At 41.7% G+C, this 19,234-nt stretch overlaps 1 protein-coding gene across 1 annotated transcript; it reads left to right on the top strand.

The window, feature by feature from the left end:
• Positions 1-460: 460 nt before the first annotated feature.
• On the top strand, positions 461-2,469 carry LOC147911701 (putative PWWP domain-containing DNA repair factor 4). Its single transcript, XM_087427429.1, has one exon. It carries the CDS (start codon positions 1,099-1,101, stop codon positions 2,467-2,469), a length of 1,371 nt encoding a protein of 456 aa, XP_087283555.1. The 5' UTR covers positions 461-1,098.
• The last annotated feature ends 16,765 nt before the right edge of the window (positions 2,470-19,234 follow it).

The following is a 19,234-nucleotide window of genomic DNA, read 5'->3' as shown; positions in this document are numbered from 1 at the left end:
ACACAGATGCTCTTTTTTATGCAGTAGGAACAAATGGGGCAAGAAGTTGGGTTTGGAGCGTTACAAAACTCCTCTGGGATCTTCCGTATTTTTTTCCCGGACACTTGCCATGTATCTACCCCCCTGTCTGACACAGACACTTTATGTTTCTTTATCTCTCATCAGTTCTCATTGACCAACATTCTTCTACTTTTACAGGAGGAATTTTTTTTCTGATACTCTTCTCCTTTTCCTTCCCCACATTCCAGTATAGTCTGTCCAAAACACGAGTTCCAGCATCCCTGGGAGACTCAGGTGGAGAAGGACAGGCCAGACAGGCTGTAAACCCTTCGCAGTCCTCGGCAAAAAGGTGTGGTGAAGAACATTGTTCTAGGCAAGACCTGCCATAGCTGTGGGTGGGTGTGACGGCCAGACCCCTCAACCTCTACGAATTACCTCTTGACAGGAAAGGCAAATCATAATGGATTCCGAATATGTCCTATGCAACTGGAAAGGTCACTTTTGGCCAGCAAAGGTTTTGTCCAGATCCGCGATCTCACCAAAAAATAATAGGAAAAAGGCACTTTCTCTAGAAGTTCAAATACTCTCAGTTGATGAAAAAATTAGAGTGAAAAGCACAGACATAAAGATGTCAAATGAGTCTCAAATTGAATCCATTGCCTCCTCGCTAGTGGCCCAGTCGAAGGCCAGTGTCCCACCAGAAGAGGAAGCGGCCTACAGAAACGCCCTTACAGCGGCACAGGAGATTCTGAATGAGAGAGCAAATCTGGGTCCAGCAAGAGCATCAGATGATCCAGAGACCACTACGCTGTCTCAGAAGGGAACGCGAAGCCATCTTGTAGGAAGTATCGGAGGCCCAGAGGGAACTTACTGAGGAGTCTTGGGAAAAGCAAAAAACCCAAATCACTGTGGGTACGTTCAGAGAGGGAGGGCGCCCCAGATGGCATCAAATCGCAGGTGCACACAACCGTCGCTCCTATTCCCAGGGAAGTGCAAACAACGTCCACACAAAGCTCCAGCGTGTGCCCAAACTTCCTGTCACTTTCAGAAGATGACCATGAGAAAGAGGGCAAGGAAAAGAGGGACACCTCAAGAGTTATGTCCTTGCATTGCACAGTCAAGGAGGAGGGTGCAGGTGCTCAAGATGGAGGCGTCCTTCCATCTCTGCCACCAGGTCTCATCCTCACGGTGCCCAAGGCTCTGCAAGAAGAGGCACACGACACCTGCCCAAAGCCCCTGGCTGTCTCTTCTGAATGCTCTACCTTCTGCGGGAATGTCGAGGACCCTGGAGCGGGTGCCTGGAAGCCGGGCATGGAAAGTGTGGCAGCATCCTCCAGTGCCCCTAACCTGAGCCCACGTTATTCACTCCGTCTGGAAAATAGAAAAAGGAAGCTGCAGGGACCAGAGTCTGAGAGACAACTGCAAGAACTTCAACGTTTAGTTGACTCAAAGGCTGTTAATCCCACCACCACTCCTAAAAAGGATGTTGGCAAGGAAGCGGGACAACCGACCAGCATGGCTTTGCCTCAGGATCCCTGTCCCATTGAAAGCGGAATGATGGTCTGGTTTAAATTTCAAAATCACCCATTTTGGCCAGCAGTGGTAAAGACTGTCAGCCCAACAGAGCAGACTGCAAGAGTGCTTTTGATTGAGGCAAACATGCGCCTCAAAGAGAGCGGCATTCAAGTTCCTCTTCGAAGATTAAAGCATCTGGATTGTAAAGAGAAAGAAAAACTAATAAAGGGAGCCAGGAAAGCATATGAGCCAAGTGTGAACTGGTGCTTCTCCCTGATTTCCCACTACAGAGAAGGGCTCAGTCGCGGGTCTTTTGCGGGCTCCTTCCTGGACTATTATGCTGCTGACATCAGTTACCCAATTAGGAAAGCCATCCAAGACAGCACTCTGGAGATTGATTTCCCACAGGTGAACTATGCTGACCTGGAAGATTCTGAGGAGGAGACATCCCTGGGCGGGAAGAGGCCCCACAAGAGAATTCTCCCTGACCGGATGAAGGCCGCTTGGGACCGAGCCAACCAGAAGCTAGTGGACTTCATCGTGGAAAGAAAGGGGGCTGACCACCATCTTCTGGACATTGTCAAAGGCAGGAAACAGTCCAGGTGGCTGGCATCATTTCTGAATTCAAACAGGTATGTGATCTGCGTCGAAACATACCTGGAGGATGAAGACCAGTTGGATGTCGTGGTAAGACATTTACAGGAAATCTACAAGCAAATAGACAAGAAAATGCTGAATCTGATAAGAGATGACCAAGTGAGTTTTGTTCTGGAAGTTCTTCTGCCAGAGGCAATCATCTGTTCAATTGCTGCACTTGATGGATTAGATTACAAGGAGGCAGAAGAAAAGTACCGGCAAGGGCCACCTGTGCATTCCCGGGAAAAAGAACTATTTGATAAAAACATCTTAAAGGAAACGAGAAAGAGGTCAGCAACAAGGAGCAAGGCTCAATAACTCTCCCCCCGACCCCATCCCCTGTGCTCACACCTCAGCAGGGAGACTTCTCATAGTACACCATTACCAAGAAACCCTGTCTGTATGAAATATGTGACCCTTCCATTCTCTATGGCATGTAAATACGTTCTGGAAATTCGAGACCTCGGGAACGGGTTGAATTCATTTTGGACCCATCTCCAGCATGTGTGGGTGGCACGGTCATCATCATTTCTTGCTCCCAAGCTCTTCACAGACTAATTTGTTAAAATATTGCAAACGGTTGTACTTCCTTCTACTTGCTCGGATGTGTGTATTGCCCAGATAGTTTCATGACATTGCTTTTGGCTATACTTCATATTTTTAATATAGGACTCACATTCTTTTATTACATGAAAAGGCTCTGGTGTCAGATATTAAGCAACAATCATTTTTAAAATCCAAGATACACTTTTACGGAAACATCACGTGGATTTCTCATTCTTTTTGTGATACATCGGTACAAACAATTGGATTCCTCCTTAAGGCAACTTCTGAATTTTCCCTGCCATGCTTATTTGTTTGGAAAAATAGCCCTGAGAGGTAAAACCAATGACAGAGATGTTTTCCGTATATTATCGCTACCTTCAGATGGTTCTTGGAAAAGCAATCTGAAACCCAAACAAAGTTAATGGATCACCTGCATGTAGTCCACATGTGGGTGAATGAAATCTCAGCCCGCAGTAAACATTTTTTCGTCAGCCCGCGCAAGACTATTAACTCTATGTTTCCCCGAGATTCCATTTATGGAAGCAGCTCTTCAATGGCGGAATGGTTCCCCAAAACATACAGGCTTCTGGCTGTCTTCCTAACTGGATCCTCTACACAGAGCCACCTGTCGCCAGGTGGAAAACAACTGGAGTCATCATGTACACAGTCGAGCTAGTCTAGACCTAGGAGTCCAGGCTGACTGCCAGGAGCCCATCTAGATGGCATAAATTGTAGGAAAGCAAGCACTTTGTCCTGGACCCTGAAAAGCAGTCATATGTCTCAAACCAAGCAAGCTTTATCTTTTGACTTTATTCATTGACTAGCTCCGACAGGTTCCATCGGTATAAATGCGGACTGGTAAGTCATTCCAGGCTGCCTGAGCAGCAGATGGACCAGGATCTGGGAATTGGGAAAAGGGTTACAGAAAAGTCTCCATTTGGCTAAATATGGCTGTTGTCAGAATACAATGAAATATATGTAATTAAAAGATAAATTCTGAAGCCCATGAATTGTTATCCTAACTTGAAACAAGATTTTTTTGAGAAAAAAAATGTTAGCAAAGCTAGTTTCCTTTAAAAAACTGGATGTGAAGATAAACATGAAAGGTTTAACATGAACCTGAGTGCATTTTGATTCTTAGAGGGAGTCAACAGTCACTCACGGGCCCGTGTTACGTGTTCACAAGGTCACGGGACTTTTTTTTCTCTTGGTAAAATTTGCAAAGCCTAGCTGTTTTGATTCACAATAAAACCGTCACATCTTTCACCTCAAACTTCTGCTTCATCATACTTCAGATTGTACAACTACATAGTTGAAATGTCTAAATATGTATATGTATATTATATATATATATATATATTTTTGGAATTTTGATGGATTAGTTGTCATCTTTTAAAGTTCATTTACTCATGAATTTTTCTTCTCATTCTAAATAAATATTCGCTTTCATGCTCGTTTTTATAATTTTAGAAGAGGGATTTCCAAATTGTGTAAGCTTCAGGCCCAACAGAACCCTCTTTGGAACTCTGCCTGAGAGAGACCAAGACTCCTGGGGCATTCTGTCCGGGCCAATCCACGTGACATCCTCAGGGTCCTGGGAAGTATTTGGAAACACACCACGTCCATGCTCTATGTGGACCTTATACACGGGAACAGCACATGTTAGTTCCTCTATAACATCGTGTCCCTCTGAGTCAAATATGTCGCTCAACTTCAGCTTTCTCATGGAGCCACATCTATCTCCACGTTCTAACATTTTCTTCACCACCTCATTCATTCATTCACTCCTTCACTCATTCATAACATTGTGAGTCAGTAGAGCACGTAAGATGCGGTTTAAGACTCTGCTCTGAGGATAAATTTCAGGTGCCACAGAAAGGAGACGACAATCTTGTGACCCAGGTGACAATCTAATTTCTAAGATGACTGGGATGCACTACTTCTTCTTCTTAGTGAGAAATATTCATCAGCATCATGGACTGACGGCCTATACGTGACACCAGAACCCCAGGTTTCCCTATACTTGTGAGATCGTGGGTGTCTCTTGGTTTGGGGTGAAGGGAGAGGACCTGGTTGCACTGAGATGGTATGCACAGCATTTACAAGTCTTCATATCCATGTAAGTCTGACAAAGAATCTGACAAAGAGTGGAACCCAGAGACTTGGTAGGATGACTAGCATGAGAATGTTGAATGCCCAGAATCCCGTTAACCCTCATCTGGACATTAGCAACTCCCTAACCCCGGATACTAGAGAGCAACCTCCTTGGTCTTGGAGACCCTGCAAAGATCTCATCTAAGGCAACAATCTGAACGGATGTTGCTTCTCTCATTCAACATCCATCTGTGCTAATTCTCATTGCTATTGGGCTAATAACAAGGATAGTTATGACTAGGTAAGATCATAGCACAAGGAAGAAAATACAGTTTCTATTTGGATGGGAAATACCTTATATTCAGAAGAAACTGCAAGACCTGGCTCGTATGTACTGGCATGAACTTGGATAATATATGTGCCAATGGATTTTGATGTTGTGGAACCAGCAAGACAGGGGACAAAATATAAGTCCATATAGGGAAGAACTTATTGACGAGAGAGCACAGAGCTGTGACTCCAGGTTGGATGTCCTTAAAGGGGCCAACCCAGCTGCCTAATATGCATATCATAAGCTTAGAGAACAACAGCCTACAGTAAATGACATGAAAAGATTGGAACTGCCTTGGCAGAGAAAATTGAGAAATTGGTGAAAATGTCCAGGGGAGTAGGTTTCTAGATATGATTTATAACGTGAGACAAGATGTCCTACCTCTGGCCTCTTTTCCTTTGGAGGGCCAAGAAATGACTACTCAAATAAGGAATGCGCTGGTAAAGTGGCACTGGCATCTTTGAAAAGCTCAGTGCTGACTCTCCTCTGCAAACCATTTTTGGAAGCAAGTGATGCTGTCATGGAACTGATAATCAATGGAAATGACGGGATTCTCAAATGGCAGGATCCAGATGGCAGCACAAAACCATCAGGGACAAGGTAGGCCTCATTACCATACCGAGCAGCAAGGTCAGGGTGGAGTCAGTCTCATTTGACTGACAGGAATCTGTGGCAATCTTATAGATAGTAATGTTCCAGAGTCTAGATGTATGGACAGCTGAATGGAGTATTACTTGCTTTTTATAAAAAGGTAAAAATGAGAGCTAGCAGGCAGAAGGCTTGTGTTAGCATCTGTAGTGGAAAACTGTAGTTCCCCACCAACTGTTGAGATCTAAGTCAGTCCATAGGCCCAGAGCCTATTGATTGAAGTGGAGGTCAGAAAAATCCAGTCAAGCCTTCCCCTAAAACCTGTGTCTATCTACCAAGGTAAGTATGCACTGTGGAAAGGAGATACCTGTATTTTTTAAAAAGAATATTGAACGCGAGTTTCTCTGTGTAGAAAGGGGCTTATGAATTCTAGGTAATAATGGAGTTCTGTCTCAATTTCATCTGACAAGGGAGCCAATGATTCTGTCAATGCACCCAGGGTTTTTTCTCCAGACTCTCCATATATAATTGGCAATAAAGTACTTAGTAGGCAACAGAATCTTCATATTGGCTCAAGTGACATTATATGGAAATGCACACATGGAAGCCTATGAAGCTGCTCTCTCCCTACAATATAAGAAAATAAAGGCAATGCTGATTCTATAATAAAAAAGGAGAGAATACTCAAATTACTAAAATCAGAAAATAAAGTGGAGCCATTACTATTGACCTTACAGAGATAAAGAGGATTGTGAGAGAATTCTATGAGCAATTGTACACCAAAATTTAGATAACTTAGATGAAATAGACAAATTCCTAGACACACACAAACTAACAAAACTGATTCATGAGGAAACAGATATTCTCAATAGAACTATAAAAGAAAAGAGATTACATCTATTATCAAAAATCTCAGAATAAATGAATAAAGAAAAGCTCAGGACCAGATGGTTTCACTGGTGAATTTTACCAACTGTTTAAAGAAGAATTATAAATCCTTCCCAAACTCTTCCAAAAAATAGAAGATGGCAAACACTTCCTAATTCATTCTATGAGGCCAACATTACCCTGATATCAAAATGAGACAGAGACAACGCAAGAGACTGATATCCCTTATGAATATAAATGCAAAAATCCTCAAAAAATATACTAGCAAATCCAGCAGTTCTTTGGATTAAAAGGATTTTAATTAAAAGGATTATATACCATGACAAAGTAGGATTTATCCCAGGAGTGTAGAGGTGGTTCAGCATATGAAAATCAGTATAATACACTATAAAAAAGAAGGAAACAAACCATATGCTTATCACAAATGATGCAGAAAAAGCATTTGACAAAATCCAACACTCTTTCATGACAAAAAACATTCAGAAAACTAAGATTAGAAGGGAATATCTTCAACTTGAAAATGAGTATTTATGAAAAACCCACAGCCAATATCATATTCAATGGTAAAAGACTGATAGCTTCCCCCTAAGATCAAGAAAAAGACAAAATGTTCACTTTTACCCCTTCTAGTCAACATTGTGCTGAAAGTTATAACCAGAGCAATTAGGCGACAAAAATAAATAAAAGGCATCCAATTTGGAAAAAAACAAATAAAACTAACTTTATTTACAGATGACAAAATCTTACATACAGAAAATCCTAAAGAATCCATTAAAAAACTATTAGAGCTAATGAACGAACTCAACAAAGTTGCAGGATACAAAATTAGCACACAAACTCCAGTTGTATTTCTATATATACTAGCAATGAACAATCTGAAATGGAAATTAAGAAAATAATTCCATTTACAATAGCATTAAAAAGAATAAAATACTTAGGAATAAATTTAGCTAAGGCGATGCAAGTCTTATACACTGAAAACTACAAAAAATTGTTGAAAGAAGTTAAAGAAGACCTAAATAAATGGAAAGACATCCTGTCTTCATGGATTGGAAGATGTAATATTGTTAAGATGGCAATACTCCCCAAATTTATGTACAGGTTCAATGTGATCCCTATCAAAATCTCAATGGTCTTTTTGTAGAAATGGAAAAGGTGATCCTGAAATTCATATAGAATTGCAAGGGACTCTAAAACCAAAACAAAGAACAAAGTTGGAGGACTCACATTTCCCAATTTCAAAACTTACTATGAAGCTATGGTAATCAAGACAGTGTGGCACTATCACAAGTCTTGACAAATAGGCCAGTGGACTAGAATTGAGAGTCTAGAAATAAAGACATACACATGGTCATTGATGTTAAACAAGGATGCCAACACCATTTGGTGGGAAAAGGACAGCCTTTTCAATAAATGGTGTTGGCACAACTGGATATCCACATGCAAAAGAAGAAAGCTGGACCTTTACCTCACAACATACACAAAAATTAACTCAAAACGAATCAAAGGCTTAAATATAAGAGCTAAAACTATAAAACTCTTTCAAGAAAACATAAGGGTAAATATTCATGACCTTGTATTTGGCAATGGTTTCTTAGACATAACACCAAAAGCACAAACAACAAATGAAAAATATATTAATTGGACTTAATAAAAATTTAAAACTTTTAGCATTAAAGGACACTATCAAAAGAGTGAAAAAAAACAGTAGAATGGGAGAAAATATTTTCAAATCATATTTCTGATAAGGGTATATCAGAATCTATAAAGAACTCTTAAAACTCAACAATAAAAAGACAAACAACTAAATTTTTAAATGGGCAAAAGACTTGAATATAGATGTTTCTCCAAAGAAGATATACGAACAACCAACAAGCACATGAAAAGATGCTCGACATCATTAGTCATTAGGGAAATAAAAATCAAAACCACAATGAGATACCTCTTCACACCCTCTAAGATGGCTATAACTTTTTTAAAAAGGAAAATAATAAGTGGTGGTGAGAATGTGGAGAAATTGAAACCCTCATATATTGCTGGTCGGAATATAAAATGATGCTACCACTATGTAAAACAATTCGGTGATTCCTCAATATGTTAAATATAGGATTACCATATGACCCATCAATTCTACTCCTAGGTATATATCCAAAAGAATTGAAAACAGGTGTTTAAACAAAAACTTGGGCAAGAATTTTTTATTATTATTTTATTATTATTTGTGTGTGTGTGTGTGAGGAAGATTAGCCCTGAGCTAACATCTGTCTCCAATCCTCTTCTTTTTGCTGAGGAAGATTGGCCCTGGGCTAACATCCATGCCCATCTTCCTCCACTCTATGTGGGATGCCGCTACAGCATGGCTTGACACACGGTGTGTCAGTGCGTGCCTGGTCTCTGAACCCTGGCAGCCACAGAAGAGCGTGCACACTTAACTGCTATGCCACCAGCCAGCCCCCTTGGACAAGAATTTTTATAGCAACGCTATTCACAATAGCAAAAAGATGGAAACAACACAAATTTCCATCAAATGAAAAATGGATAAACAAAGTTGGTAAGTCTATACAATGGAATATTATTCAGTCAGTTAAAAGGAATGAAGTTGTGATATATGCCACAACATGGATGAACCTTAAAAATATTATGCTGACCGAAAGATGCCAGACGCAAAAGACAACATGTTTGATTCCATTTATATAAAATATCCAGAATAGGCAACTTTAAAGAGATATAGAGCAGATTATTGTTTGCCAGGACATGGGGAGTTGGGGAATGGAGTATTTAACTGCTTAGTGAGTAAGGGTTTCCTTTTGGGGTAATGAAAATGTTCTGGATCTGGTTAGTGATGACAGTTGCACAACTCTGTGAAGGTACTAAATGCTCCTGAATTGTACACTTTGAAATGGTTAAAATGGTAAATTTTATGTTGGTGAATTTTACCACATAAAAAAAGAAAGAGAAAAAGAAATAAATATGGAGGAGGAATTTATAGATTAAAAGGGACTTGAGACATCTCTACCAATCAAAGTGTATGGAACTTATTTGGTTTCTCGTTCAAATAATCAAACTGTTTTTAAATATCTTTTTTTTTTACCATTGTTTAATGTTGCTTAAAGGTTTTTAATACAATTGAAGAAGCTTGATCACTAATTGGATATTTAATAATATTAAATTATTTTTAGGTGTGGTAATGCTATTGTGGTTGTTTTTTAAGAGCCCTTATCTTGTAAAGGTAAATATTAAAATATTTTCAGGTGAACATATAGAGATATATAGATATTATAGATGAATCTATATCTATATATATCTATGTAAAGAGAGAGAGCAAAAATTGGCAAACTAAAAAGCAAAATAGACAAATCCACAATTGAGATTTTAACACATCTCTCCCAGTAACAGAGAACAAGCATACAAAAACATCAGTAAAGGTATAGAAGATGTGAATAACACAATCCATATGCTTAAGCTAATTGTATTCTGCATCCAACAGCTACAGAATATACGTTTCTTTCAAATGCACATGACCATTTACAAATATTAGCAAGTGCTGGGACAAAACAAGTTTCAACAAATTGCAAAGGAAGTGAATCATATGGACTATGGTCTCTGACCACAGTGCAATTAGGCTATAAATGAAAAGGATAAGTAGAAAATTCCCAAGTGTTTAAAAATAAAGAATATACTTCTAAATAACCTATGAATCAAAGAAGAAATCACAATGGAAAGTAGAAAACAGTTTGAACTGAATAATCATGAAAATATTACACATCAAAACTGTAGAAGTTAGTAGCAGCTAAAGCTGCACATACAGGGAAATTTATAGCCTTAAATACATATCTTAGAAAACATGAAAAGCTGCAGATCAATGATATAAGCTTCCATCTCAAGACAAAAAAAATCACCTGATGTTAGAAACAGAGTAGCAGATTGAACTCAAAGAAAATAGAGAAGAAGAAATTAAAAAGGCAAGTACAGACTCCCTTGTTAGGAGCACAACTTAGAAGTGGTACTCTTCACTGCCACACACATCCCATTAGCCAGAACATAGTCACATGGACACATCAAGCTGCAAAAGAGGTTTGGATATGTAGTTTCTTCCTGGGCAGCCATGTGCACAGCTAACCTGCAGGAATGCTACTGTTAAAAGAAGAAAGAACTAATATTGGTACACAATTAAGCCTCTGTCACAGACATGTGGAGGCACCAGTCAGACATCCAAGTGGGATGTTGAGTTCAATACATTAGTCTGGAAATCAGGTAAGCAGTCAGGGCTGAAGATGAGAATGTGGGAGTCATCAGTCTATAGGTGGTATTTGAACCACAAGACAGAATGACATCATGGGGGAACATATAGAGACAAGAAAAAGGGACCTAACACTTAGAGCCTGGGCACAGGAGGAGGAACCAGCCCTTAGGGCAATGTAGTGCCTTTTGTAAGACAGGAAGGACTGGAGGAGGAGCAGATTTGGGGGAAAACCTCCCAAAGTCGAGATGGAAATAGAGAAAATAAGGTGAGTTTGAGAGGTACTTGGAGGTAGCATCAACCATTTTTTCAAATCTTTCAAAAGTATTTTAATCAACAAATAATATGACATCACATACGCATGTCATCATTCTCCATTGTTTGATATTTGGTGTTACTGCAGTTTTCCATTATTACAAATAACATCATGTGGAAATTTCTTCTGTTTTAATATTGTGCACATGTCTAATTGCTTCCTTAGGATAAATTTCTAGAAGTATAATTATGGGGTCAAAGGGAAGGACGACTTTTAAAGCCTGTGATATATTGTACAAAACTGCCCCTCAGAAAGGTTATTCCAATTTACCACAGCAGCATATGACAACTATTTCCCCTTGCCCTTTCAACAGTAGAGATTATTATCATCCTAAAATATATATTTTACCGATTTAGCAAGAGAAAGCGCTGTCTCTGTGTCTTAATTTTATTTTGTTTGATTACTTTTGAGATTGAATATTCTTTTATTCTTCATTTGCCATTTGTCTTTCCTTTTTGGTGAAATCACATTCAGATGTGGGGTGCAGGGCCAGCCCCATGGCCTAGTGGTTAAGTTCAATGTGCTCCTGGGTGCAGACCTACACCACTCATTGGTGGCCATGCTGTGGTGGCAACCCACATGTAAAATAGAGGAAGATTGGCACAGATCAGGGCAAATCTTCCTCAGCAAAAAAAAAAAAATGTGGGGTGCAAGGTTCCATATGTCCATTAGATCAAGCTTGCCCATTGTGCTGCTCATCTTCTGTGTATCTTACTGTACCTTGCCCATTTTTATATTATGGTTATCTTTTTCTTAATTGATTCACATGAGCTCTTCATATAGTAAAGATATTAACCCTTTGTTTGCCTTATATTTTGCAAATTATTTCCCCAATTTGTTATTGGCTTTTTGCTTATGGTAGGTTGTACATTTTTATAGCCCCAAGCCTATCACTTTGCCTTTATGATTTCTTCACTTGCATTTATGCTTTGAAAAGCCCTCCTTAACCCCAATTCAGAGAAATATTCACCTATTGTTTTCTACTAGTTTTTTACAGTTTCATTTTTATATCTAATATTTTATGCCTTTGAAGTTATTTTGGTATATGGTTACATCTTGATTTTACTCCAAACATTGAAACACTTTGCTACTTCTTAGAAAAACAGAAAATGCAGATTTGCCTCTGTTAAGAAATTTCATAATTAGCTTAACATCAGATTCAAAGCTAGGTTTGCTTGTTTGTTTCTCCAAACCAAACTCAGTTATGCTGGAGACTCTAGGCCTGCTAAATATTTTAGCTTAGTATAAGTAAGATGAGGCTGGACTAGAATTATAAACACCATTCTTTAAGCAACTCACTTACTCAAAGTTTCTCTTATCTTGAATTTTTCTTTGGCAAAGTAACAGTAACCATTTTACAAGAGAGATTTTGTGTTGTGCTACCTGTTCTTTCCTTGGACAGAGAAACTTGTTAAGGTAAAAAAAAACCCAGAAAGAAATTCAAGAACTGCTATTTCCTTTTACTATCATCACACATGAAATCACATATGAAAATTCTCTGCATTTAATTTTATTTTTGGTATTGATTTCTACCTTAATTGCTCCATATTTGGGAAATGCGGTATAGTATAAATTCTTTGAAATTCGTTAAGAGTGATTTTATGGCTTACTATATGGTCAATAATTTTTATTTATTTATTTTTTGTGAGGAAGATCAGCCCTGAGCTAACATCCATGCTAATCCTCTTCTTTTTTCTGAGGAAGACCGGCTCTGAGCTAACATCTATTGCCAATCCTCCTCCTTTTTTTTTTCCCCCCAAGGCCCCAGTAGATAGGTGTATGTCATAGTTGCACATCCTTCTAGTTGCTGTATGTGGGACGCGGCCTCAGCATGGCCGGAGAAGCGGTGTGTCGGTGCGCGCCTGGGATCTGAACCCGGGCTGCCAGTAGCGGAGCACGCACACTTAACCGCTAAGCCACAGGGCTGGCCCCGTGGTCAATAATTTTTAAATGGTCTATGTATACCTGAAAAGAATGTGTACTCTCCAGATGCAGGGCGCAAGGTTGTATATGTCCATTAGATCAAGCCTGTCCATTGTGCTGTTCATCTTCTGTTTATCTTACTGGGTGTATCTTACCTCAGTGTATGTTACTGACATTTTGTCCACTTAAAGTCTTAACTTCTGAGAGGACTGTGTTAAATTTTCCCAATATGATAGTGGTTTTGTCAACTTCCCCCTATATTTCTGTCAGTTTTTGCTTTATATATTTTGAAGCTATATTATCAGATGATTCAAGTTTTAAATTGCTTTAGCCTCTACTGAAGTGAACCTTTTATCATTATAGAGTGACCTTCTTTGTGTCTAGAAATGCTGCTTGCTTTAAAGTCTCTTTTGTCTAAGAGTAATATAGCTATACCAACTTTCTTGCCCTTTCCCTTTGCCCTATATCTGGGAGGCCAGTGTTTCCAAAGGAGCCACTGCAGGATTTCAAGCAACCACATAACATGATCATATTTGAATTTTGAATGGTCACTCAAGGAGTTTATATGGAGGATGGATTAGAACAATGTGACATCTAAGAGGCTGTTACAATAGTTTCTAGCATGGAGTTTTTCCATCCATCCATCCATCCATCCATCCATCCATCCATCCATCCATCCATCCATCATGTTCAGGGACTTGGCTTTCATCCTTAGGCTTCTAATCATGATTGTAAGATAGTTGCTGCCATCCTGGATGTCACATCCTTCCTAACAATGCCCTCAAATAGGAAGGATGAGGTGAGAAAAAGGCCCTTCTATCTCTTCTTCTTTTATCAGGGAGAAAATTCTGGATTAGAGGTGCCTGTGTGTTATGGATTGAATGTTTGTGTCCCCACAAAATTCATATGTTGAAATCTAATGCCCAATGTGATGGTATTTGGAAGTGCAGACTTTGGGAGGTGATTAGGTTTGGATGAGGTCATGAAGGTGGAGCTCTCATGAATGGGATTAGTGCCCTTATAAGGAGAGGCTAGAGAGCTAGCTTGCTCTTGTTTTTCTGCCATATGAGGATACAACAAGAAGTAGGTAACCCAAAAGAAGGGCTTCACCAGACACCAACTCTGCTGGCACCCTGATCCCAGACTTCCAGCCTCCAGAACTATGAGCAATAAATTTCAATTGTTGATAAGCCACTAGGTTTATGGTATCTTGTTATAGCAGCCCAAGTGGACTAAGATACTGTGGAAGCTCCAGATGGAAATAACCTGAAGATGAGTCGTCATACAGGTCTGGTGCTCAGAGGAGAGGTCTGGGCAGGAGTAGAGGTTCAGAAGTCATTAGCGAAGGAGAGTGGGAAGTTGTGGACAGAGACAGGAGAGAAACGACACGACACGTGCTTCCAAGAGCACGACGTCTTGGAAGAGGAAGAGGAGGTCAACAGTGTCATATCATAGGGGCCCTGGTAAATGGGGCTCATTTATTCTCTCAACCAGCCTTTGCTGAGGACCTACTTGCTTTCAGGCACTGTGCTGATTCTCAAAGGTTCTGAAGACTATAACCCATCAGGGCCACCCTTCTCTAGCCCGAATATACACTCCTTGCTGGCCTCTGTAAGCAGTGAGAGCCACAGGTCATGGAAAGGATGCAGAATGAAGGTTGAGACTACCTGGACTGCAGTTCTAGGGGCTCTGACTTGCTGATGCTGTTACATGTGCTGAACTCAGGTAGAAAGGCCCTGTACAAGGGCAAACTCCCAAATATTATTTTGAGGGCATGATGCTCAGCAACCCAAAGCATTAAAGCCTCTTAAGGGTATTGCAACAATCCGAAGCCTGATCCTTTTGCTTTCCTGAGGGCTGCCTAGACCGTAGAACCACGTCACTGTCCCCAAACACAGCACATACTCAATTGCCATGAGGCCAGAGGACTCAGGTCACCTAGCCAGTACTTTTCTTGCTGGTGGGAAAACCTCCTTGGGCAGTGAAGTAAAATAGAAGGTTTTCCGGAAATGGGGTGATTTTAAATAGCCTACCATTAAGTTAGGATAGCTAGGCCTCTGAGATAATCCTAAGGGCCTGGGGCCATGTCTTCCAAGACTAGGCAGGGCGAGGGGTTTGGATTTGTTGCTATGGGTAATAAGGTTGCATTGCAGGCTCCTGGGCAGTGCAAAGATGTTCAGTGGAACTCTGGTACCCACTGCTTTTTGTGGGCGCCCTGCTAAGGATGCAGGGGAAGAACAGGCCTTCTCCATGAGCTTCTGGTCTAAAAGGGAACTTCAACCAGTGCCAAAAAGTTTTGTTTTTTCAGTGACCTAGTTCGCAATTCTTTATATTCTATTCTCTCTGCTCAAATAGCTGGTGAGGTTTCTATCTCCTGACTTCCCCTGGTGCAGTTTGTCTCCATGAACTCTCTGTATGCAATAAGATTGAGCCTTTCCCCTTTTGTTCCATCAGCTTTTCTTCTGTGTGAATTCTGTGGTCACTCTTGCAGTAAATAAGTCTAAATTTTCCCTGAAAGTTTTTCCCCATATCCCTCCATCTACAGATACATTCACTTCAGCAGTTTTCTCAGAGCCACCTCCAGCTGTGCGGGCTGCAGTCAAGTCCACCCCTCCCCAGATGGGACAACCTCTCAGTAACATTTTCACGAAGCCCCCCAGAGCTCGGCATCTTACTGGTGAGAACCTCTTGCCCTGCCACAGACCCCCTAGCCATGCCACCCTCTGCCATTCCTGAAAATTTCCTTCTGCGTCTTCCCTGCTTGCTGTCATGGAAACGGGGCTCCTTTGTATCCTCAGAATACTGTATCCTCTGAGCCCTCTCCAGTAAGGCTATTCCTGTCCACCCTCCTTGTACCACAGGGCCTGGAGGTGGCCTAGACGCCCCCCTTGCTCCTCATTGCTGTTTCCAGATCATTCTGTCTTCTTCCTCCCTAAAAATCTCCAATTCCTTTGAAGTGCATGCTATCAGACTACATGACTAGGGTTATCAGATTCAGCAAATAAAAATACTGAACGCCCAGTTAAATTTCAATTTCCCATAAATGATACACATTTTTAGTATAATATATCCTTGCATATTCAAATTTAACTGGACGTTCTGTATTTCCTTCACCCTGTACACGACCACTACTCCTCCTCACCCAGCCTACGTTCCTTGGCCGAGGGCAACAATGGCTCTTGACTGTCTCCCTTTGGCCTGCTCAGCAAGCTCAACCTCAGCCTTGCAGATATGATGGAGCATTCAAGAAGTGCAGGAGACTTTAAACTGGCGTCCATGTTTTTGTTTTGCCCTGTGTTGTGAGCTATCCATCTAGAGTCTCTGCAAATTGCTACCAAGTCAGTATAAGCCAATCGTTCTTTCTTTTTAAAACCATACAAATCATAGAGACCTCCCTTCTCCCTGCCTTTAACACCATCCAGAGAAGGAAGCAATAATTTCAACTGATTGTTCACTTCTTCCAAGAGAAGGACAAGGCTAAGGCCATCGTGTTTTACATGCCCAGGCACCATAGAAGCCCAACCCCCATCCCTCAGGCTGTTCCTATCACCTAGACTCTCATCTGCATAAGGCTCTGCATATCAAGCCCCTAATCTGGCTTAAACTCCCACTGCCCCTTGCACCTGTGTGTGCTGGTGAGTTTAGAGGTCTGGCAGCAGCAAAACCCTCCATCCTCACCCTCTGCCCTGCCCTTCACCTTCTCACGCTAACTGAAACCTGCCTCTGTGCCCCGATGGTGTTGTTTCCCCTGCAGCCCTCTCAGGTAGAGGTTGATCCCTCTCTCACACCACTCACACCCTGCAGGTGGAGTTGGTGCCCTCTCTGCTCCCAAGCTCCACCCCCTTTTAGCACCCACCATCTGGCTAGAGGACACATGACCCCTCCCCACTGCAGTCATCTGCTCATGTCCCTATCATGTCCTATCCCTTGTCTTCTTCACCACTACTCTGTCTTGGCTCCTCAGGACCCCAGAATCCTCCTAAATGGTTTGTCCAGTATCCTGGTCTCTCCATCCATTGTCTTTCTCAACTCCTAAGATTTTCTCAGCTGTGCTGCCTCAGCCACCCACTGCCGTGGTCATACTGCTCGCTTCCTACTATCAACAACTGATGCCAAGAATCCAACTCCTCAGCCACCCCTTCTGTCTCTCCTACACACTCACCCAATTCCCCAACAATTTTTCAGCCCCACCATTGAGCCTCCCACCTTCTCATCATCCCCAACCCTGCGTGTCCTTTCATTCCTCCTCACCCAGCTTAAACTCCACAGACCAGCATGATGACCACTCCTTCACTCCACTTTCCTCACATCACACTCACCTGGTCAAACCCCAACACAATGAGGCCAACTTGTTTCCCTTTAAATGCATCACCACTAATCTCAAGTTGCTCCTTAGAGCCACCCAGCAATTCACTACGTTTTACTGGTCAGTTCACTCTCCCACTCGTCTATTTCACAATATCTCCTCTCTTCAAACCTACTACTCTTCCCCTTCCTTATCTCAGCTAATCATACCAGTACATGATAATATCACCCATCTCAAAAAAACAGCAGCCTCTCTTGGTCCCACATCCGACTCCAGCTTCCACCCAATTTACCCAACCCTTTGACAAGAAATGCTCCTTGAAAGATCTGTTGCTACTCCCTGTCTTCACCTCCTCCCCTCCTGATCTTTCTTTAACCACTGGATTAAGCTTCCATCCATACCCACCACTGCAATGGTTCTTGCCAAAATCACAAATGACTTTTCTCTTGCTAAATCCAATATTATTTCTCAGTCCTCAGTTCTCAAACTCTTCAGTAAAAGTCAAGGTAATTGATCACTCCTGCTTTTTTCAAACTCTCTTACCCCAGCTTTCGGGACATTATATCCTCCTGCTTTTCCTTCCACTTTACCTGCCCCTCCTCATGCTCCTAACCTCTAAATCTAGGCTGTCTTCAGCCACGTCCTATTCCTAACTCCTCTCACTCCTGAGGGCAGTGGTTCTCCAAGTGTGGCACCAGGAACATCAGCATCCCTGGGAGCTTGGTGGGAAAGTAAATTCTTGGGCCCTGCCCCAGACCAGCTGAATCAGAGCCTCTGGGGGTGGTGCCTAGCAGCCTGTGTTTTACCAGCCCTTCCAGTGGTCTGATGCACCCTCAAGTTTGAGAACTACTGCTCTAGATCATCTCAGTCAATCCCATGGCTTTAAATATCATCTGTTTCACTTAGGATTGCATCTGGCTGCCAAACCCAACAAGAAACCTTCCTTGACCACCTGCCTAAAGTAACCCCTGACTCCTTGAACACCTTATCACATCACTTTACTCTGTTCTCACCAGAGATTTGTCACTTTCTGAAGTTATAGTAAATGTTGACTTCCTTATTGCATATGGTCTGTTCCCCCCGTGAGAATATAAGCTGTGTCAGAGCAGAGGCCTTTATGCCCAGATCACCATGCCTGGCAGATAGAAGGTGCTCAGTCCATATATGCTGGCTGGTGGAATGCAGGAGCTCATTATGTTCATAGAGCTTGCACCTTCATTGTCTTAGGAAGCCCCAACCCTCCTAGGCTGAGGGTAGGTGAATCAGAAAGCTGGGCTTTCTCATCACTATAGCAGATTTGAGTCTTTTTACATTCATCACACTCACAGTGGCTCCACACAGTGGACACATTCCTGTATGCCAATCGCATGCTTTTAACTTGTCTTCCAAGCAAGGTAGTGGAGCAGTCCTCCTTAGCTGGTGCCCCTGTCCTCTCTTCAACTTACCCCTGTTGGTTTTCTAAACCACAGTCCTGAGGGATGCCTACTGGGAGGCCCTGTTGACCAGGAACTATGTAATTCAACTTCTTTGGGTCCAACTCTATCTCAGCCCTGTAATCTGAAAAAATACTGTCAAAAGTAGCTCATTTTCTTCTTTAAATGGAAATTGTGCTATTCCCGGTGGGGAGTTTTCAAGCCATACTCAGCCCTTAGAGGAGTCTCGTGTGTCCCAGGAAGCAGCTGGCCTTAGTGCCCCATCAGCACTCAGCCATTAATGGGAAGCAGTGTAAACATGATGATAGACTTCAGAGTGGGGCAGCTGGGGCCCAAGGTCAGTGATGCTCTCCGCAGTCCGAAATGTGAGAGGCACATTCTCATGGCCGTCACCCCTGGTATATACTATGTTCTTGGT

This window comes from Ceratotherium simum, chromosome X, assembly GCF_057802395.1.
Source record: "Ceratotherium simum simum isolate JZ-2026a chromosome X, ASM5780239v1, whole genome shotgun sequence".
Lineage (NCBI taxonomy): Eukaryota > Metazoa > Chordata > Mammalia > Perissodactyla > Rhinocerotidae > Ceratotherium > Ceratotherium simum.
The sequence above is the reverse complement of the archived record's forward strand: the minus strand, read 5'-3'. Positions and strand labels throughout refer to the sequence as shown.

Excerpts from the sequence above, each read along its gene's own strand:
- LOC147911701 (XM_087427429.1), top strand. The coding sequence starts at position 1,099 with ATGTCCTTGCATTGCACAGTCAAGGAGGAGGGTGCAGGTGCTCAAGAT.